The sequence below is a fragment of the Stigmatopora argus genome, chromosome 1 (genome assembly GCF_051989625.1).
Source record: "Stigmatopora argus isolate UIUO_Sarg chromosome 1, RoL_Sarg_1.0, whole genome shotgun sequence".
Lineage (NCBI taxonomy): Eukaryota > Metazoa > Chordata > Actinopteri > Syngnathiformes > Syngnathidae > Stigmatopora > Stigmatopora argus.
Window position 1 is genome coordinate 14,332,919 of NC_135387.1, and position 21,651 is coordinate 14,354,569.

At 40.5% G+C, this 21,651-nt stretch overlaps 2 protein-coding genes across 4 annotated transcripts; one reads left to right on the forward strand and one right to left on the reverse strand.

Moving 5' to 3' along the window:
• Window positions 1-1,185: 1,185 nt before the first annotated feature.
• Window positions 1,186-18,804, forward strand: creb3l1 (cAMP responsive element binding protein 3-like 1). The gene is made up of 13 exons (XM_077600239.1): window positions 1,186-1,474; window positions 6,963-7,095; window positions 8,716-8,802; window positions 12,020-12,174; window positions 12,245-12,326; window positions 12,404-12,594; window positions 12,689-12,835; window positions 12,964-13,022; window positions 14,323-14,391; window positions 15,712-15,814; window positions 15,889-16,036; window positions 16,813-16,975; window positions 17,148-18,804. Exons 1-13 carry the CDS (start codon window positions 1,334-1,336, stop codon window positions 17,182-17,184), a joined length of 1,515 nt encoding a protein of 504 aa, XP_077456365.1. The 5' UTR covers window positions 1,186-1,333; the 3' UTR covers window positions 17,185-18,804.
• On the reverse strand, window positions 18,556-21,650 carry harbi1 (harbinger transposase derived 1). Of its 3 annotated transcripts, none has more exons than XM_077600251.1 (6): window positions 21,429-21,650; window positions 20,858-21,023; window positions 20,579-20,781; window positions 20,207-20,502; window positions 19,955-20,130; window positions 18,556-19,100 (listed from the first exon to the last, which is right to left on the reverse strand). In XM_077600251.1, the coding sequence occupies exons 1-6, from the start codon at window positions 21,599-21,601 to the stop codon at window positions 18,900-18,902; spliced, it is 1,215 nt and encodes a 404-aa protein (XP_077456377.1). In that variant the 5' UTR covers window positions 21,602-21,650; the 3' UTR covers window positions 18,556-18,899. The 3 variants fall into 3 exon arrangements, with proteins under 3 accessions (XP_077456377.1, XP_077456396.1, XP_077456387.1); XM_077600270.1 differs by lacking the exon at window positions 21,429-21,650 and adding an exon at window positions 21,252-21,414; XM_077600261.1 differs by lacking the exon at window positions 21,429-21,650 and adding an exon at window positions 21,104-21,195.
• Between the last annotated feature and the right edge of the window lies 1 nt (window position 21,651).

The window sequence follows — 21,651 nt, forward strand, 5'->3', positions numbered from 1 at the left end:
TTCCATTATGTATTGAAGGATAAGTATTACTCATTGGCCGCCATTGATGGCGCCAGACGCGCAATCCATTATGCGGCACATCTTTTGCCGTCAATGGCAGATAATGAGCAATTAACCATATTTAAGTCACAGGTAACTCATGAGTCATCAACCTTTTTAGACGTGGAGACTCACGAACCAAGTCGTCATGGTAACGAAATCTGTAGGGTGACTCACTAGCATGAGATAGGGTCCACCCCGTAGACAGAATCATTTCAGCAGGAGAAGAAATAGGGTGTGATAAGTATGCAGTGATACTTGTTCCTTAGGGAGACATCGGCATTTATGCGACTGTATTGTTTAATATTGTGAGAAAATGCATTAGGTACACACCTTCTGTTGAAATAATGTTTTTTTAAAAATTCTCTAAAAAACAACAACAGAACAGACAGTGTAGAAATACAATACTATTGCGCACTTCAGTCCAAGAAATATGCAGAAAAAAATATTATATAATATTAAGAAAAGTATTGCACGTCCAGTGGACAAGTGGTTAGCACATTGGTCTCACAGTTCTCGGATCGAGGGTTCAATCCGAGATGGGTTCCGACCTTCCTGTGTGTAGTTTGCATGTTCTCCCTGTGCTTGTGTGGGGTTTCTCTGGGTACACTGATTTCCTCTGACATCCTCAAAACATGTGTGATAGGCTAGTTAAATTGCCCCAAGGCAGAGGTGGCGAACAAGTTAAACACAAAGAGCACAAATTTTAAACTATGCGAGGCAAAGAGTTTACATCAATAGCAACATTAAAAAAATCCAATCTGCCAAACTATTTTTAAAATATACTTATAATGTGTTTGTTTTTAATAGACCCTGGTGAATTTGAGTGTGTTTTAAGAGAGAATAAAATACGAGAAACATGAAACGAGGCAAAGAAACACAGCATGTACAAAATATGATAAGAAACAAGTTTGTCCGGGAGCCGCATGTGGCTCGAGAGCCGCGTGTTCGCCACCCTTAGCCCAAGGTATGACTGGTGCCCACAGTAGGCTGGGATAGGCTCCAGCACCCCGCTTGTGAATGAAAGATTGAATGAACACGAATGTACGCTTGGATCTTTCTCTGCTTGTCAAAACGGAATGGGCGGGGTTTGTATATTGTCCAGGTGTGCGTAGATCAGATGACGGCAGGAAAGGGGCGGGGCTTGGCTGCATATTCATCCGAGCGTGGGAGAAGCAGTGGTTGGATGAAGAAGACGGACGGAGCTCGGCTCTCTCATCCAGCGGATGGCGGCCGTCGAGCGTGTCACTGACCCGCGGACGATGCAGACGTTGGGAGCCTTTCTTTTTCATCCATGAGTTGTTTATCCAGACAAGACGCGACCACCATGGAGTCGATATTAGACACGCTGGCGGCGGATAAACTCTACCCGACCGGGGGCAGCAACCTGTTGGACCTGGAGGAACTCAACGAAGGAGATTTTCTCACCAATGTGGTGAGTCAAAGAGCAGCACGCATGAAAAACACTCTGCTTACAAAACGCAACAAGTGTTTGAGTTTGATAGAAATTATCATTATAATTAGTCTCAGGTGGACGTTCCACCCGGACCCGGACATCGGGTGGCAGATCCTTATTGACATCCGGTGCAATTACCTTTCCCCCTTTTGAATGTGTATGTGTTTGTGTGTGCGCGTGCGCGTGGGTGGGTGGGTGGGTGTGTGTGTGTTTCAGACACCTCTTCTTGGTGTCTTCCAAACTGTGGAAAATAACTACATTCCAAAGAGGAACTTTTCTCCTTATCAATTGGACAGTATGCATTTGTACAGGGAGGACTGCCATCGATCATTCACCTGCCAGCCCTTCTAGTGCAAGTGGATTGGACGTTTGTCGTTGTCAGTGGCAATTAAACATGCTCATTCACTGTTAGCGCTCTGGGTTGAAGTGAATTGGACATCCATTGCCGTCAGTGGCAGTGAATGCATTCATGTGGGATAGTCATTTTAGATTAAGTATAGATTAAGGATGTTCACAATATGATCCTGTCATTTTCAGAATTGGGTAAGAAAAGATAGTTATCGTTATTGAAATGTATTTATTTTGAGGTTTTACCTTGTTGGCTGCCATTGACGGCAATAGGCGTCCAATCCAACTTGATCGCTGCCACGATCTCTGTCAAAATGGATTGGATGTCTGTAGTCATCAATGGCAATGCTGACCATCCTTGTCTAAATGGATTTGATGTCTTCAGATGGCATTGGCAGTGAATGAGTTAATGGCTGCTAGCAACAAAATCAGTACTATAAGCATCCTGCAAAACAACAAGAATAGTACAGTATACGTATACAGCACATTTTATACTATATAGTAGTTAAACAAACAGATTGTCCTGCAACAGAAAAAAAGTTGAGAATATCATAACAAAGATAACTCATTTTATCACATTGAATGAGTAACTTTTTTTTATTCATTTCAAACAAAATACTTGAACGTAATGTTCTAAATTGTCCCTAGGTACGAATGTTTGCGAGAATGGATGTCTGTGTCATTCTGCCCTGCGATTGGTGGCAAACCGTTAAGGGTGTCCCCCACCTACTGCCTGTAGTTGGCTGGGATAGGCTCCAGCACCCCCACAAGCCTTGTGAGGAAACACAGTTCAGAAAATGAATGAATGAATGAATTTTTGCTACCTTATTTTTTGAGTTCTCAGTTGACGTGAAAAAACAGGGATTTGTCAATTGTCTTTTCACTTTGTTGACATGACTATCCTACTAATAACTCTTTAATATGTATTGCTATAATAGCTTTGTTCAAATTGGGTGAAAAAAATATTCAGATGTGCATTTTTTTCTCTCCACTAATGCAGTTCCAAGATATCTGTGCAGTATTGTTTATTGATCGATCCCCAAAACCAGGTGACTCGGATTTACATGCAAAAATATGTGATCGGGAAATCCCTCGTATAGATTGATGAGGAAAAATCCACATAATTAGCGGGATTGCAAACCTCATTTTAGCTACACAGTAATCTTGATACGTTCTTTCCCTTAACTAAAACTTGGCTTTTTTTAATAGGACAGAATCAGATCATTTGAAGTACTATCCAGAGTACAACCTAACACTTTTGGTATGGTGACTTGCATAGGATCAAAATCTGCCATGTTACATAAAGTGAATTTCATATTTTTTATTCTAGTACCATTTCAGCACAGTTTGAAATACAGCCAAGCACATTTTAATTTCATTGTGTTATTGTAATGTTTAAGGATGCATAATATGGATTTACAAAAATAAACAAACATGCAAACATTAGCTTATTGTGGTGGTATTGCTCTGAAGGCTTTAATATCAATATTAGCAGTTACTACCTACACTTATCTGTATTAGCCACTTTTATTTGAGTCAACTGTCACATAAAATGTGTCTCTTTGCCGGCGGCATGCATATACAATGTGGGGGGGTATCATTTTCCTCCATTGTTGTTGTTAGTGTCTCCGTCTGACTTTGTGTTAGATTGAGTCAATCAATCACAATGGACAACAGTTGACAAGCATATTCACTGAAACATTCAATGTAGTCTTTAATGCATCAAACATTCACAGCACATCTATGGTGACATTTAACCACATACACATACTGTGCAGTCAGTATTCCCTATTGATCATTATAAAAAAAAGATTCAAACGCTCAATTGAACCCAAATATTCCCTGTAAAGTGTCTTTTAAAAACACAGCTGTCCTTCAGTCACTGGCTTAATCATCTTTTTGGTTTTGGAAATCTCATCTCATTTTCTGAATCGCTTTATCCTCATTAGGCTTGTTGGGGGTGCGGGAGCCTATCCCAGCTGACTCCGGGCCAGGGGCGGGGGACACCCTGAATCGGTGGCCAGACGATCGCAGGGCACAAGGAGACAAAGGACAACCATGCACACTCACACCCATACCTAGGGGCAATTTAGAGTGTCCAATCAGCCTACCATGCATGTTTTTGGAATGTGGGAGTAAACCGGAGTACCCGGAGGAAGCCCACACAGGCTTGGGGAGAACATGTAAACTCCACACGGGTGGACGTGACCTGGATTTGAACCCAGGACCCCAGAGCTGTGAGGCCGGCACGTTAACCACTCGCACCAGCGGGCTGCCTGTTTCGTAAATGCTAAATATCATAATATTTCTGTTTTCGTATTGTCAAAATGCACTATCGCCGTCAGTGGCACCCATTGAGTTCATTTCCCGCTTTTCACTGAAGTCCATTGAGCGGTCACAAATTTAGGTGCAAACGTGAATTGAATTTCTTAATAAATAAATAAAAAATGGCCACCTTTTCCAGTAAACTTGTCGTCAAATTTTAGGAGTCAGCATAAAAACTCTGGAACGCGCCTTTTCAACACTAAACACTCCATCTGGACACTTTCATGCATCCTGCCGTTGTTAATATTTAATAGTTTTGGGTCGATTGTCATCTTTCTACTTCCCGATTGCCAAATCTAATCATTCTATGTGGCCCACTGTGAATCTTTTTCATCATGCTCCCCCAAATCTGTACCCAAATTGTCTTCAATTTAAATGATGATAACATATTGAAATGTATGTTTGTTTGTTGCCACCCCTCCTTTTTTAAGGCAATCAGTTGTAACAACCCCTTTGGAAGCGACACTATGATTACATGGTTGCTAGTGACAAAAATGATTTTGACACTCCTGCATAGTGTGTTCTCCTGTGGCTTCCATTTTTTTTCATTTTTTCCTCCTCAACTCCCCATTCAAACCCTGCACTCCAGCTGTAGAAAGACACACCCATCCTGTGTGCATCCTCACTGCTGATTGGGCACGGAGCTGCCAGAAGGAATGCGAGCAGGCACGCTGTCTGTGTGATAGACAGAGAGAGAGAGACAGAAAAGACAAATTTTGTGTGTCTTGTTTTCCTGAGAACGATGCTTGACTTTAGTCTCCACGTTAACTCCAGTGAAGCTAAATGTAGCCAAACCGCTCTAACCACATGAAATCAAATGCAGTGGAGAGCACTGCCTTCGGCGTTTAACTGCGCAGCGCAATTTCACTTTTACTTGCAAATGTCAAAACATCATCGTTGCGTGCAAGTCGTCCATCAAATGGTTGAGACTCACAATTTATGAGCATGTCATTATATTTATAGCCCTAATCTTCCCTTCCGATCACAGCCAGTAAAGTCCTAATTAATGGATGATTCTGACTGATTATCTGGGAATGTGAGATGCCTTAGAGTACTATTTCGCGAACTATTTTCACCAGCTACAATCTAAAAAAAAAATGTTGTTTAAATTCCACACCAATTATTGCTTTAGAGACCAACATTGAAATGCTGAAATATACTGCTGTTTATGGATGTATTCCACATTTTGCTATCTGCAATATACAAGTTTTTTTAATTGAAACGACTGCTGTTGTGACAAATGGCACAATTGCAGTGGTTTATTTTTACAGTTTGAGACCTAACATTCTTAATTACAAGGATAACATTACTCTTCACTTATAATTACTCCTTATATACTGTATATATCCGCCTACTAGTTGCTCTGTTTCTTCCTCACTATTAAAAAAACAAACATGGCATTGAGATGTAAGAATTTATGCGTTTTCCAACAGAATGCAGTTTTAAGTATGTGAAATGTCTTTGCCTGATCATAATTGATGGAGAATACATCATCTTAAACTGGAAGGGTTGGACGTCAATCGCCGCCAATGGCAGTGACTCAGTAAATATACTATGAATTACTAGGTTTAATCCGCAACCACAGGTGGATAGATTTCCAACATCTTCACATGCACCGGTACCCGGACGCAAACGTCCGTTCGACCAAACGTCCGGGGACGAAGTGTCCGTCGACCAAGTGTCCGTCGACCAAACGTCCGGTCACGACATGCACCCTGATGAATCTAAACTTTTTCCAGAATTGAATTCAGCGTAATTAGTGTTGAATCAATGTGATTTCATCAAATCATTGCACCATTTCCAGACCTTCAATGCAGACATGCTCAACCTCAAAGACAACCTAACATGATGTGTGATGTCATTCTGAGGTTAAAACTTTCTTTTAGAATGCTATCCAGTGCTTTATGTCTATGAATAATCCTGTTACGTCGATCGCTCTTTACAATTTCTGGATGGATGTAAAGCCTGGAATTGACTTGAAGAGGTACTTTGTGAACCATGCTGCTACAACAACAAACCACTTTTTTCCTTTTTCTTTTTAATTCACGCCTGTCAAGAGACTTCTAATGTCGTGCTATTTTTTTTAACATGAGCTCACGCTTGTTTCCTGGAATAATACATTGAAATGAGCCTTACTCCCCTCACATCAAAACCTCTCTGGATGCCCACGAAGTCCGAGCACCGCTCTGTCCCAGGCTTCCCGAACGTCTCGAGTTGGTGACTCATCCGTTCAAGACAAACATGTGTTGAATATAATGACATCATAGACGAGGTGACATTTGGGTCTTTGAAAGCTGTTGCACTCCTCTAAATGCCTTCTAATCAATTCATCATTATGCACTTTAATCAAGGTGGTTGTACTTGAAAACTTTAGCAAAGAAAAGGTTTTAGAACTTGAAGCCCATGAATAATGGGCAACTGCAGACAAACTGCAGTGATGATCGAGAAAACTGTTTTACACAAGGTGATTGAATGAATAGCGGATGTGACAAAATCTGACATTGATTAAGCATCTCAACGTTGCAAATGGAATTTTTCTTGCTACCGTATGCACGCGATCAGATCTCTATGAAACCTGTTATGTCATCACCGCTCCTGAAATTGCATTAAACATGTTAAAGCTCTCCAATGGCAAACAAAAAAGTTCAAATTCATAATCAAAAAGAACGCTATTTTTATTAAAATTGCAGGGAGACTCTGCACAGCTCCAAAACTATCACTTGAGATTGCCTAGAAATCCTGCAAATCAGCTGTCCCACCTCATTAAATCTATTTGTATCTTTTTGTTTTCCAGCCTTTCTCAGGTGACCAAATGGACGACTTCAACAGCGAGTTGTTCAGCAGTTTCTTTGATGACCACCTATTAGAGCGCCCCCCGCTGACAGACGGGCATTTCTTTCTCCACATGGACATAGACAACAGCCCAGGTCAAAATCCTAATTTTTATCTTTGGTACTTATTTAATACTGCTTACTGTACTATGAAAAATTAGGGGCGATGCTTGCCACGTCCTATTGTGGCTTTCAAGTGGGTGAAAATAGCACTATTACGTGTCAATTTTCCCGTATTTTATAGGTTTTTTTGATCATTTCAAAGTGTACGCAGTATAGCAACTTTTTTTACGGGAAAAAAGGTTTTTAAAAAAGTATGTTTTTTTTTTTAAACTGATCTCGTCTTCCCCTTTTTGGCTCTAATCCGGATCGTTTTGGTCACCGCTATCGGACGAAAATCTTTGAGTATGGTATGCATGACTTCTGCCTTTTCACTATATAAATATAACGCGTCAGCAAGCAATATACCAAGACAGTCAAACTGTCAGCGCATTTACAGAATCTTGAATTTAGTGCATGCAAACGGCGCACCGACTGATTTAAGTCCGCTCTATGTGAGTAAATATGTGCCGTGTTGTGTTTGTACGGTTTATTATCTATCACTTAATAAGGGGAATTGAAATCATTAATAGAGGGAGCAATTGGCCAAGATTGACAGGTATGATAATATCATTTTAAAATGATCTTTTTCTTCCTTGGATTCCTGTAAATTGGCTAGTTGCTTGACCTCTCAGCCAACATCTGCTCACAAATTTACCCCCAACCCTCAGTCGGGATCCAATTGGAAGCCAACTCGGCATGGAGACCAAGAGTATTGAGTTTCCCCTTAAAAATGTTCACAGTTCACCTCCTTCCTCTCTGAGAGGTCAAATTCCAAGATGCACAAGTTTATATTAGCTTCGGCTTCCAAAAATGTTCACTTTGAACAACTGAAAGTGTCAGCAAGCTGCTCCTACGAGGTGATTCCTGCCTCAAATCCTTTTGAGGCAAAAACATAATGTCACTTTCATAATTCAGTGGCACTGTAAATCAAAAAAATCTGTCTTTTGTTTGTGTTTTGGAGACCATGACTCGCACGCTCGTGAAAATTGTTAGTTGGGCTCATGTTGGCCAGAGAAAGAGATTGGTTCCATTTTTAACCGATTAATCAACAGATTCAAAATTGGATTTAAAAAAAAAGAAATTAATCTAGGCATTCTATAGATTGTGAATTGGTTAAAAAAAGACTTCAAAGGATTTAAATGAGTTTTGCTGTCACTGTACAGAGCAAAATGAAATTATTTTTCAGCAGTGGGTACTCCTAATATGTTTGATCACCTTAAAATATTTTTTCAAGCCTTTTTTCTTTTTTTTAATGGATTCTCATGACATTTACATTTACTTTTTAACTGGATGTGCTCAAAGGCATTTTATTATCGCTGTATATGGCACAGCTAAATAGTTTTCTATCTCAGTGGACAATCATTCTCTTTTTTTCAGAAAAATGCCTCAGGTCTAGTAAATGTACTCCTATAAAATGTGTGTGTTTAATGGTATTTTACATAGTAAATTATTGTGTAATTCAATGGTTGGGACATAAATGTCTCGTAACTGCATTGAATGGATAACCACATATTCTAGTAACAAACACAATATGCAAAATTGCCCTTGTAAAATATGTATGAACGTATTTATTCAGTAACCCCAAGACATGAATAACCTGACTGATTTTCACAGACATCCAAGGTGAGCACAGCTACTCTTTGAGTGGAGACTCTGCCCCCCAGAGCCCTGCCCTGTCAGTCAAGATGGACCAAGACTCTGGTGGGTGACTTCCCTTTTTTTCTTGACTCACTTTTGTCATCTCTGGAACAATAGATCATGTTGCTGCTGTTGTCGAGAACTTTCCCAGTCATTTTGTCCGTACAAATAAGCATGCACATGTTACCGATCTAAATGTAAAGTGTACGCAAGAAGTGCAGGTTCATCTTCTCGTTTTCAGTTTTGTAACTCAGTTCCTCTGTCCATGTGCTTTTTATGTTCTCCATTTATCCTGGGTATCCTTCTGCCTGTGCAATTTTCCCACTCTAACTAAGCCCTGCCCACCTACCGTGCACGTGCACACACACGCGTGTCCAGACACACCACTACTATGACAAGCATATGGTTTTGAGTGCGGTGTAGTTTAAGCCAGAAGAACATCCCTGTCTCTCTTTCTTGCAGTCTTAAACACACACACTCGGCCTTAATTCAATCAAATCCTCATTAAATTATGTGCTCTTACTAAAAATGGAGCGGAATTCACATGCAAAAACAACAACAACAACAACAAAAGAAAATAACATTTAAACGCCTATGTGGTGTGGTTTGAGCCTTTCCAGAGAATGACTACGCTAACATGCGGCACGCGACATATTGCAATCAAACGCTTAAAAAATCACAAAGACCATGCAAAGAAAAGCAGAATGCGTAATTTGAGAGTATATGCGGTCAATCAAATCAAATTGGATCCGATGTCTAGATTAGATTACATATATATTTCATCCCGTATTTGGGAAATTTCTTGGTTGCAGTAGCAAGACAGACACAAGACACACACGGCATTGTAGACCTAGGTAAAAAAAACTGGAGCCACACAAAGGAATTCCACAAGGTGGGGACCTTCTGCAGACTGAGACTGAGGTTACCGTGCAGTCCCTCAGTAGTCTGGAGGTTTTAAAGATCATCTTCCTTGCCTAGATCCTCCCAAACTGTCCTATCACCTAATCAGCAGCAGTGGAGATTGCCGTCAAAGGCAGTGTGATATGATCACTTTAAATCAGGGGTCCCCAAACTTTTTCCTGTGAGGGCCACATAACTTTTCCCTTCTCTGATGGGGGGGCAGTGTCAGTTTGTAACAGGAAAAGTGTGACGATCGTAGGGGAGCTTAAAAAATATATTGTTTTCCAGAAAGCCACACATAACCAAATAACCCTTTCCAGGTTATTTACAGAAAAAGTCAGGAAACAACTAATAACACTACTAATAAAATAAATAATAACTAAATAACCCTCTCTGAGTTCTTCACAGAAAAAACAGGAAATAAATAACACTATTTATGAAATAAATAATATCTAAATAACTCTCTCTGGGTTCTTCATAGAAAAAAAAAGCCATGGAACCTTAACTTTCTGTTGTGCCATGCACAATCTTCTCCCTTTGCCCTGATGAAGTTTATGCACGACACACAAGATTAAAACGTCCCAGTCTTCAAGGCCAAATAGGAAAAAAATCCCATAGCGTCTCTGGTATTGTTCAGAGGGACGGTCCAAATGTGCCCGCGGGCCGAATCCGGCCCGTGGGCCGTAGTTTGGTGACCCCTGCTTTAAATGGATGTCATTTCTATAATTGTCAAAGGGCGGTGAATGAGTTAAGGGCTACAATCCACAAATTAGTCTGTGGTAAACGGATGTTGAAATGTATTTATATTTCAACTACTAAAACAAACTCTGGCGGACCGGCGAATGAGTGGTTAGCGCTTCGACCTCACAGTTCTTGGATCAAGGGTTCGATCCCAGGTCGGTCCTCACTGTGTGGAGTTTGCATGTTCTCGCTGGGCTTGCGTGGGTTTTCTCTGGGTACTCTGGTTCCCTCCCACATCCCTAAAACATGCAGAGTAGGCTGGTTGAAAAGTCTAAATTGCCCCTAGGTATGAGTGTGAGCATGAGCGGTTGTCCGTCTCCTTTTGCCCTGTGATTGGCTGGCCACCGGTTCAGGGTGTCCCCCGCCTGGTGCTCGTAGTTAGCTGGGATAGGCTCCAGCAACCCCCGCGAACCTTGTGAGGATAAGTGGTTCAGAAAATGAATGAAAACAAACTGCTTGCATCTACTGCATGTGTGTCCCCTTCTTTGTTAAACCATGAACAATAACAATTAAAAGTTGACCTTATTTCATTGGAAATACTTGTCGTATTCTTTTTAGTTGGATAGTAATGTTTTTACTCCTCTTCTTCTCAATCGCCTCTTATTATTAGGCTAACCTCTATCTAGGTATTATTTTAATTCCAAGATGCCAGGAAGTAACGCAACATAAATGTTATCGGGTTGCTGTTCTTTTTTTGGAAAAATGCAGTAAATTAAAAAAAAAACTGACCCATTTGGACCAATGTGATGAATAAAACAGCAGATAAAAAGTCATTTAAACAAGGGAGAAGCTTATGTTATCTGATTTTCTTGTCAATGAAACCCTCACAGAAATTACCAGGGGAAGCATGGTATTTGAAAAAAAAAATTAGAAATGTGTGTGTAGATGTTGTGGTCGTTGGTAAAAGCGGGAAATTAATATTGAAAATCCCTATTGACAGAAATAGTGTCTTATTTAACGTATCTTTTCTTTCGCTTGTTGTCCTTTTCAATAAACGACCTGCAAATATAATTAGATACGATTGAAACATTTACCCAAAAATATTTACCTCAAGGACCAAGTCATCAAATGACTTTGGATGCAACAGGTTGTTATTATTTTTATAAGCTCACACATGGAGGCTCACATTTGTACCCCACTTGGCTTCAATTTACTGCTCTCCTTGTCGATGGGAAGCATAAGTTTTACTGCTGTCACCTGCCGTGCTGGACCAACTTTTAGTTTTTTTACAGCTTCTGTTCTGCTGAGATCACAGACCGCTCGCCATTCACCCGCTGGGATTCAAACCATTAACTTTTACATGAGTGAACAAAAGGCTGATAGTGTATAATTTGGTGGAAATATTTTCTAATTCTGTTCCGCCTTATCTCGAGGAAATGTGCTGAACTTTCAATAGTATATTATATGCAAGTTATGATACTGATGAGTTTAAACAGTCAAGCCTGTTGCACATTTCTAACCTTTTTATTTTTAACTGATATAACAAAAAAAAAATTACTATGGTTCTGTCCACCAAAAACCGAGCAATGTAAACGAGGAACAATTAAAACCGTTGACATGGTAATTAAAGTTCATGAAGTAAAAATTTATTTGGGGAAAAAAACTGTTGATCGTCTCTCTTACGCTTTCTCTTGCTTAGAATTTGAATGGAGCTTCAGTCAGGACCTGTCGACCATCTTGGTGAAACAGGAAGAGCCGGATGCGGCTCATGAGCCCGAGCCGCAGCCTGCCGAAGGCTCGCCTTTCATACTAAGCCCCGCCCCTGCAAGAAAAGGGTCACTATGGAGACACACAGTAAGCATCCCTGGAGAAAGACACATTTTATTTTCTGCTTGATGGTAGAAGCTGTATTTGCTTGGTTCAGGTGTGTCCTCCTGATGATGTTAAGCCCGTGACTATAAAAGATGAACCAGGCGAGGTGGGACAGTGCCCCTGCCGGCCTACTGGTACGCACATTACCCCCAGTTTGCCCTTTTTGATTTCTCAGTATTTATTTATTCATTTGATCTAACTTCTTTCCAAGACGAGGGCCTGCAACTTCCGCCCACTCCACCCAGCAGCAACCACGGCGACAGTGACGGCTCCCTGCCGCCCTCCTCCCCGCACCTGGCCCTTCCTCCGTCTTCCCCGCAGCCGCAACAGAGACCAACAGGCCGGGGGTCCGCTTCCTCATCCGTGGCCATCTCGTCTTCACCTCTACTCACTGCGCCACATGTCAGTAGCCTTTTTCTCCACTGGCTTCTTACCTCCCCTGATCAAAACATTCATTTAACACTCTCACTCGTCGACTTTTATTTTGACGTGGCAGAAACTACAGGGCTCCGGACCCCTTTTGCTGACCGAGGAAGAGAAACGGACCCTCGTTGCTGAGGGATACCCCGTACCTAACAAACTTCCCCTCACCAAAAGTGAAGAGAAGGCTCTCAAAAGAGTTAGACGGAAGATTAAAAACAAGGTATAATGGGTAAACCAATAATCTTCAAGATGCACTTAGGTTCTTTCTGACAGGTTTATTTATTATGCATGTTTTGTAGTATTGCTCAATCAAATTAGTGAAATATATCTAAAAAAATATCTTGACAGATCTCAGCCCAAGAGAGTCGGAGGAAGAAGAAAGAATATGTGGAATGCTTGGAGAAAAGGTGAGTTATCATTTTTCCAGCCAAAAATCCCATTGTTCTTCAAATACAACCTCTAAACCAATCGTCTCTTCCCACTTGTGTACATCATTTGACGGCATTCAATTCACATGTTAGGGATGGGGAAGTTGGAAAAACAGCTGTTTTTAATTTGAACATTTTCCCTGCTCAGTGTGTAGCCACAGTCAAAGGACAAACCAGATTCATCATAAAAGTAGAAAAGCTCTATTTTTCTTTTAATTATTTTTTTGTGTCAGGGATTATTGAATGATCACTCAGAAAGGAAACAGCAGGCATCTGACAAGAGGTGGCTGAAAGAATTCGATGTATTCAAGGCAAACAGAAGGATTATAGGGATTAGATTAGTGACATCCTATCACCTTCCATTCATTTGGAGAAGTAATGTAATGTGAATGAAGGAAGGAAGGATTGGATTGGATTAGATAACTTTATTCATCCCGTATTCGGGAAATTTCATTGTGACAGTAGCAAGAGGGTGAGAATGCAGATAGAGGAAAGGCATAGTTACACATGGTTACAAGTTAGACAGTATACAGTCGCAAAGGCCGCAGAACAACAAAGCAAAAGGGAACATCCCACTTAAATTATTACATGAACACAACAAATTCAATAATGCTTGATTAACAAAATGGAATCGTGTGTGTTGCATGCACAAATTGAGTTTATTTTTTTGAAATGTTTTTTTAATTACAATATTAAAGGCAATGGACAAAATCTTATGGCCCCCGTTACTCATACAGATTTTGTGACCACTACACCATCAGGTGGCTATGAAAAAAAATGCTAATTAAAACAAGGAGTTAAGAAAAAAAAATCTGACATTTTTCAAACCAATTGTAATACATTGTTGAAACAAGAAGGGAAGTGAAAAACATTTAATTTAAAGTGTGGTGTGTATATCGTTGCTTTGAGAAATGTATTTCTATTTTTGTTTGATTTTTATAAATCTCTGTAAAGCATAGCTTAACGCTTTGGCTGCCGTAATAGATGTCCAATCCATTTTGAGTGGGTGGGGCCAGAAGTGATTGAACGATCCCAAATATTAACTTTTGAATCAATATCCACTGCAATGACAGCTGTGCCTGAAAGAGTTTAATAGGGGATCCGCAACAAAAAAATATGCGGTAGGCCGCTTTCGAACCAGCTGTAGGCAGATGACTTATTTTGAATATGAATAAAATCTGTGGGCAATTAATGACAGTGTTAAAAGCATGTTTTAACTGGTGATTAAGAATTCCCACAGGACAAAAAAAGTAATTCAAAATGTTTTTTGGGGCACCAGGGTTGAGAATTACACGTCAGAAAACGGTGACCTATGGAGAAAAGTGGAAAACCTGGAGACAACCAATAGGTAAGGCTTTCTACACATGGTCAGCAAAATCATACAAAAAAATTGAAGAAAACAAAAAGAAATCACAAATGCAAAAAGATCAAATCATATCCCACTGTCACAGTATTATTTAGTGTGCTTTCTTTTTGAAAATTATTTATTTACTACCAAGGTATGTCTTTTTTTTTCTCCCCTACTAGTGATCCTTTTCTTGACTTGTTTTATTTAGTGATGCCGTGATTTATAAATACTCAACAAATTCTGTCATTCTTACATCTGCAAAAAAAAACAAATAAGTCATTTGGTTCCTTACTAAATCTGGCCCTCTTAGTGAAAAAGGATTGAAGACCTATCTATCACTTTGAATAACAGGCATTGAGTTAATTTTTACAACAAAGGTGCTTATTTCAAACCTATTATGTCTGGAGTTCATATAATGAATACTTCTCATCCATACACTATATTTATACGAAACAGTTATGTTGCTATAGGAATTTGAGCCTAATCTGCTATTATCTTGGAGGAAGATATGGTCGTATTGGGGCTTCTGTGTGCGGTGGTCTATAATTAAAGTTTACGTGGTGCAACGCCCACCCTCCACATCCAGCCCACCCACATTCATGAACAATCACTGGGTAAAACAGTTGCGTTGGCGCAAACCGATCTCCATGAGTCAACACACTAAGTCTATAAAACAAGTTTGTTTGTGTTCCATGTGTCTACTTCAAATGAACTCATTGCCTGCCATTAAAGGCAGTTAAAATTGGGAGGGTTGCCACTAATTGTGGTTTCGTGCCATTGTCGGTGATAGACGTCCAACCCGTTGAACAGTTCCCTCAGTTAAAATGGAAACAGCAGCCGAGTGCATTGCTGCATTTTTTTTACTTTTTTTTTTTTTTTATTCACAAGGCAAAGGCCAAACGGCCTTTTGATGGCCTGCCTGACTTGCTTGCCTTGCCAGTTGAATATCTGACTCCAATTCATTGGGTTCATTTGGCTGGTGTTTGCGTTAAAACGCCGCACAAATGTTGAGCAGTGTCTCCCCTCAGTGTTCGCATTGGACCATTACAGCGCAAACCATCAGAACCCTGTTCTCCAGGTCACAAAAAGCCACCGGATGGTAAAGTTCTTGTTTTTGCTCCAATCTGACAGCCAAAAGCGAAAAGAAAAAGTGGGTCAAAATAGCTGTTTTTACATTCACTTAACATAAAGCACCAAAAATGTCTTTGGCTGTCAATCTCTAGGAATATTATATACAATACTTCCAGGACAGTACCATAACGTAAACATCCATGTTGATATTATCCTCCATATTCATAGCACTTTATCACGTGTCTGCAGGAGTCTCCTGCACCAGCTCCAGAAAGTCCAATCGCTTATTTCAGGGAAAGTTCTGCCACGCACTTGTAAAATGGCCTCAACTCAAACAGGGACATGCCTCATGGTAAGTATTTTCACTTATAGTATTTTCCTTTTAATTGTGCACAAAGGGCTAAATGTGTTTTTCTCTCTGCACAGATGATGGCATTGTGTTTTGTCCTGGTGTTGGGCTCCTTTTCCCCTTGCTTCTCCTCCCTCTCCTTTGTCCCTCACGCTTCTTCTTCCTCCTTACATACAACTTCACCTCCATCTCACCAAGAAGCGGACCTATACACGACCAGTCAGGGTATGTTGCCGCTCCGTAATAACGGTACCCTTTCATTTGGAATTCGCTCACCCAGGAAAAGTGGTGCTTTCTTGGAACGTGGGTAGATCATTAACTACATCCAGTCCTGTACGTTTAAAGCCATCTTGAAACCAAAACAATAAAGCAGTCTGTAATAGTTTTAAAATGAATGCTATGGACACCCTATAGTTCAACACCCCTGGGGTTGGGACTCCAGAGTGCAGAAAATCCAATGGCTCCAACAATCATGATGAAAGATGTGAATATATACTACTATATTGTTTGTGGTGACAGAAGGAATTTTAGCTTTTATTCAAGTTTTTTTTTTAAACTGATAGAAATATATCACATCGAAACTTTTTAAATACCACTTTGTAGCTTGGGCGGCCTGGTGGTTTAGTGGTTAGTGCATCGGCCTCACAGCTCTGGGGTCCTGGGTTCAAATCCAGGTCGGTCCACCTGTGCGGAGTTGGCTTGTTCTCCCAGGGCGTGGCTTTTCTCTGGGAACTCCGGTTTCCTCCCACATTCCAAAGACGAGCATTGTAAGGCTGATTGGACACTCTAAATTGCCCCTAGGTATGAGTGTGAGCATGAATGGTTGTTTGTCTCCTTGTGCCCTGCGATTGGCTGGCCCAAAGTCAGCTGGAATAGGCACCAGCACCCCCCGCGAACCTGGAGAGGGTAAAGCGGTTCAGAAAATGAGATGAGACTTTGTAGCTTATCACCATGTTAACATCTTCCAAGACAAATGACAGTAAGTTTGTGCTTTTGTGCAGTTCGCTCCCGCAGCCTGCTCTTCTTCGACGAAGGGTCTCCACTAGCGGATTCCCCCGCAACATTACTAGTGGAGAGGCTCCGGTCTCGACAGCACATTCAGGCAAGCCGCCACACAGCTGATGTGCAGAGGAGCCGGACAAAAGGGCCCAAGTTGGACCACAGGTACGATTCTACCGCTACAGTAATCCCTCGAATATCGCGGATAATGTAGACCAGACATGGTTGCGATAATCGAAAAAACGTGAAGTAGGATCCCCCCTAATATTACTACCATACTATACATCATCCACAGTACCGCATGCTTCAAGCTAAAGTTTACTCTTGTCTCCTTCAGCGAAACAAAACCAAACGATGATTCAGAATCCCTCTGACAGACAGCCTGATGCCCCTCACCCCTCAACTGCAGCTGACTCTTCACAGCAGCCCTCCAAGCACCATGGCACATATTATATATTTCAATATGAATATTTCCCTTCATGACATGGAAATAATGAACTTCCCAGGCCTCAATCATTCCGTAAGCACACATTGACTTCCCCCTGTGAGCTTCTACGTCAACCGGTGTGTGCCACTGACCACTTCAGTGTTGCTGCTGACAAGTAGACGTCCTCTTATACAGGAAGCAATTCAAGTGCCTAACACTTATCATTGAATCAGTTGCCTTTATCCGAATCAGAAGTGCAAAGTGAAAACCCTACGTATGTCTCACTCGGTTTGACACCACACAAGATCAAATCATAAATGTCTGTCAGAGCTAAATACTAATTCGATTTTCAATCGGTTTTTACCTAATCAACATGAGTCCTGGCATTCATTTTGCACCCCAAAAAACTCTACAATCATGTTTTCCTTTTGAAAAATTCAGAGGAGAGTGAGAATTTTTTATTTTTTATGGAATTTAAAACAATGTGGATGTATGTGTGTATATAATATATTTGCAGCAAAAAAAAGTGCATAGTTAAATTATGCGACAAAAATATGTGTTGTTTTAATGTTGAGTGTATAGTTTTGCCTTGTTTTTTTTTTACATAATTTTCTCAAAAAGTACAAAAATGACAATATTGTTTAATAATATTCTGAGTATCAAAAAAGAGCATATTTATTTAATGCAACAAAAAAAAGAAAATGCAAAGCCGTGTTGATCATTCAAATCATGTAAAAAAATTAATATTTTGATAGTGGCGCGTAGGACATTTGTTGTCCCTTGGGCATCAACTTGGGGTGTCTTTTTGCTGTATACTGTAATTCTGTCTTGTTTCATGACGCACAAAAATCAATATTTTTTTGCTTGTTTTTTCAAATGAGCGCCACTGTGAAATCAAAGCAAACAAAGAACTTTGATTGACTCCAATTTACCACAAATTGCATTCAAAATATTTTGCCATCAAAGTAAAATATGCTTGCGTTTATGTATTTATTTCTGTCTGTAGAGCGTAAGCGTGTAAATATATGTATGGAATTACATTCCCAGATGTTAAACACCATTGCCATCTTCTAAAAGGTCTCAAAACATTTTCTTCATTCCTGTTCTGTCCATTGGAGATTTCTGTAGAATACAGTATATACAGTAGTGGCCTTGATTAGCCGCAGAGATGATATGTCTCTGTGTGTGTCTCATTTTTTTAATTTGGTTTGATTTACACCCCCCAAAAATGTCATTTTGTCAAGTTTGCCTCAATAATATCAATGCATTGGTGTACCATGTACATAGATGATATGGAGTTGTAAACACGGGACTGAAATCTGTCACATACTCCTTTTAATAAGAAAAAAAAAAAATTGTATCAAGGGTTCATTCCCTTTTTCCAGTTCTGGAAAACAATGGAACTCATTTTTTGGGGCTGAACATATTGAGAAGAAAAATCAAATTATTTCCACAGAGGTGTGTTGTTATTGTACAGTGTCTTGCATGTTCCTCCATATATGCCTATGTTAAAGTAGTGTAGTCAGTAGAGTAGCAACCAGCAAAATATTAAAAATCTGCATCAGCATCACTGTCTCTTAACTTTCTTGTTTTGAATATTCACTTCATCCTATGTTGGATTCCCTTTTGCTTGAAAATTGTCCTGCAGATTCCAGGCCCCCGTTAGCTGAAGTGCTTCAGAATGAGCTGTTTGCGCATCTCTTCAGCCTGACTGTCCCGGTCTTCGGGTCTCTGCTCGAAAGTTTCGGGCTGCTCTAAGGGGTCTGTCCTTTCCAGAGTCCAGGCGTCTAATCCTGACTGCAGAGAGGCGTTGTGGAGAACGCAACAAGCCAACATGATGGATGAGCTCCTTTCTGGTGAGTACTGTGCGGAACAGTGAAATACAACAGTGGTTAGTCAAGTGTGCACGACTATATTTATATATACATTGGTACCTCTACATACGAGCAGCTCTACCTACGAGATGCTCGAGATACGAGGAAAATTTAGAGCAAATAATTAGCTCTAGATACGAGGAAAATTTAGAGCAAATAATTCGCTCTAGATACGAGAAAAAAATTGAGATGCGAGAAAGCCAGGTGGCCATGACATGAGAGGCTGTTTATCATTGTAGCGCACTGTCTTTTTTTGCTGCATCTCTTTCGTGTATAACATATCTACGAGCACTGAACGGTTTCTTCACACGAGTTTCTCCTACACATGGACCAGAAAACGCACAACGTGCATGCGAGGGCAAAAAGAGGGCTTTCTGGGTAATGAAGTATACTCGTGCACACAACACCGATAGCCAATGGCACCCTTTCTCAGAATAAAACTTCATTACCCACAATCAATACGTGGGTAGGCTGAGCTGTTGTTTTTCCTTCCTTAGCCTGTTAGCTCCCGCGATCGCTAATTCAAGACTACTTCTCGTTGGCAAGTGGTCGTGCATTATCCTATTGTGAGGACATTTGTGTGCATCATTTTCGGAATATTTTGAAGGGAAAACAACAGCAAACAGCCCATCGATGCGAAGGTGAGGGTGGAAGCGTGGCAAACAGCTAACAGGAGAAGGTAAAAAAAAAAAATATATATTATAATTCAGTTTTGTGTAAAGTTACATTAAACGTATGTTTGAGCGTGTCTGTCTGTATATATTAATCCAAGTTAATTTAAATGTGTTTGTTCGGTTACGAGTGCGTTGTCGTGCGTTCTCAATGCAAGTAAAACTAAGATACCTGCAAATATCCTTTGGTGCCATCTAAACAGCGAAATCTAGTCTGAATGGCGCGAAATGTTCTATCCACAATCTCATGCGTAGCCGTGTGAGCAAGATTGTATCCAAACTCTGCAGGAGATCCAGGGCATTTCACCGGGGTCATCAACCACGTCTTTAAAGGATAACTGCTGTCACCTAAAAAGCAGAAACCCCATGTTCCACTATCAATAAGCTAAACTAGATGTTAACCAGCCAATCAAACAATCCTCACCCAGCAAATAGCCCTCCTCAGATTCCTGCAGTTCTTTGTAAAGGGCAGATCTTTCCAGAACATCTACAGCTTTGAAGCCACCCGGCCAATGAGTTTCCACGCTGAGTAACAACCCTCTGGCGTCACAAACGAGCTGAGAGCCGATAGAGTGAAATCCCCTCTTGTTCACGTACGTCGAGTCTTCGCTGTTGGGAGCCTTGATGGCCACTTGAACACAGTCCAGAACTCCAAGAACGCCCGTCAATCCCGCCACCCTCTGGAATTCCTGGGAGGTCTGCTCTTGAATTACTGGATTTCTGTGTGTGTTGGGGGGAACCACCATTTTTCATCTACTAACGGCAGGTAAACAACTACAACTATATCATATCGTACCTATTCAATGTGATAAACTGGGGCGCTTTCTCAACCAGAGCTTTGGTAACATTGGACACGCATCTGGACATGGACGCTTGGCTGATTCCAATAGTGTCTCCCATTGATGTTTGGAAAGAACCTGATGTGTAGAAGCCCAACGCGGCCAGGACCTGGACCTCGGGACTGATCGCTCTGGACCTCTGTGTTCTCCTGCAGAGTGACTGGAGCGCAGAAATCGACAGAAATAGTAGATTTTTCAAAATGCTTAATATGGTTGAAAGCGTGGAAGAAGGTCACCTCTCGAAGTAACTCCACCAAGTACAAGATGAACTCTCTGGGGAAGCCAAACTGTGTGATGAGGAAGTCATCGGATACCGAACCCACATCGAATCGGTCCAGTGTCTTGTGACCACGACCATGCAACAGCAAGTCACAATCCAAAACGGCGATGGATATCGCCATGCTGTGTAAATACAGTACTCTCATTATACTTGTATGATGACAATAAAAGCATTCAATTTAATAATAGTAACAAATACATACATTATACAATTTATAGTTAGAAATAATATTTATTTAACACCGTCCAGTATTTCATTTCATTGTTCGAATGAATAATTAGGAGTGTCACCCCGGTACTGCAAAAATAAAAACAATTAATTTTAATAAATAAAATTAAATAAAACATTACGTCGTAGCTTGTACCGTACAACTAAAAGCAAAAGGCTAAATCTCCAGCTCAGGATGGAGTAATTTGTCGTGCAGGAAAACAATAAAACAGAACATGCACACAACATCGTTAAATAACTGAGATGGTTACTAAATATTATGGATTATTGCGTTGTTTTCCTTTACGATAACGATTTACCTTGACTGGTATTTCAAAGCCAACGAGTCTTTCAAGGAAACGCCACTTGGGACACTTGCTACCAGATTCGCCAAACTACTTTCAAAGTTCATCTTTGTATACATGTAACATAAAAAACTCGAACATAACTCAATAATATCATATATTAACCCGTTCAAATAAAACATATACATAGATATTTTTTATTATATATTTCTTAATGTACTTCGTGCAATAGGGAAGA

What these genes read in the sequence shown, in the direction of transcription:
- harbi1 (XM_077600251.1), bottom strand. Translation starts at nt 21,601, where the DNA reads ATGTATATGTTTTATTTGAACGGGTTAATATATGATATTATTGAGTTA. An exon ending in GCTTTGAAATACCAGTCAAG is followed by an intron (nt 21,024 to 21,428) that starts GTAAATCGTTAT and finishes GTATTTACACAG; the next exon opens with CATGGCGATATCCATCGCCG. An exon ending in CAGTTTATCACATTGAATAG is followed by an intron (nt 20,503 to 20,578) that starts GTACGATATGAT and finishes CAACACACACAG; the next exon opens with AAATCCAGTAATTCAAGAGC.
- creb3l1 (XM_077600239.1), top strand. Translation starts at nt 1,334, where the DNA reads ATGAGTTGTTTATCCAGACAAGACGCGACCACCATGGAGTCGATATTA. An exon ending in CTCTACTCACTGCGCCACAT is followed by an intron (nt 12,595 to 12,688) that starts GTCAGTAGCCTT and finishes TTGACGTGGCAG; the next exon opens with AAACTACAGGGCTCCGGACC. An exon ending in CCTATACACGACCAGTCAGG is followed by an intron (nt 16,037 to 16,812) that starts GTATGTTGCCGC and finishes GCTTTTGTGCAG; the next exon opens with TTCGCTCCCGCAGCCTGCTC.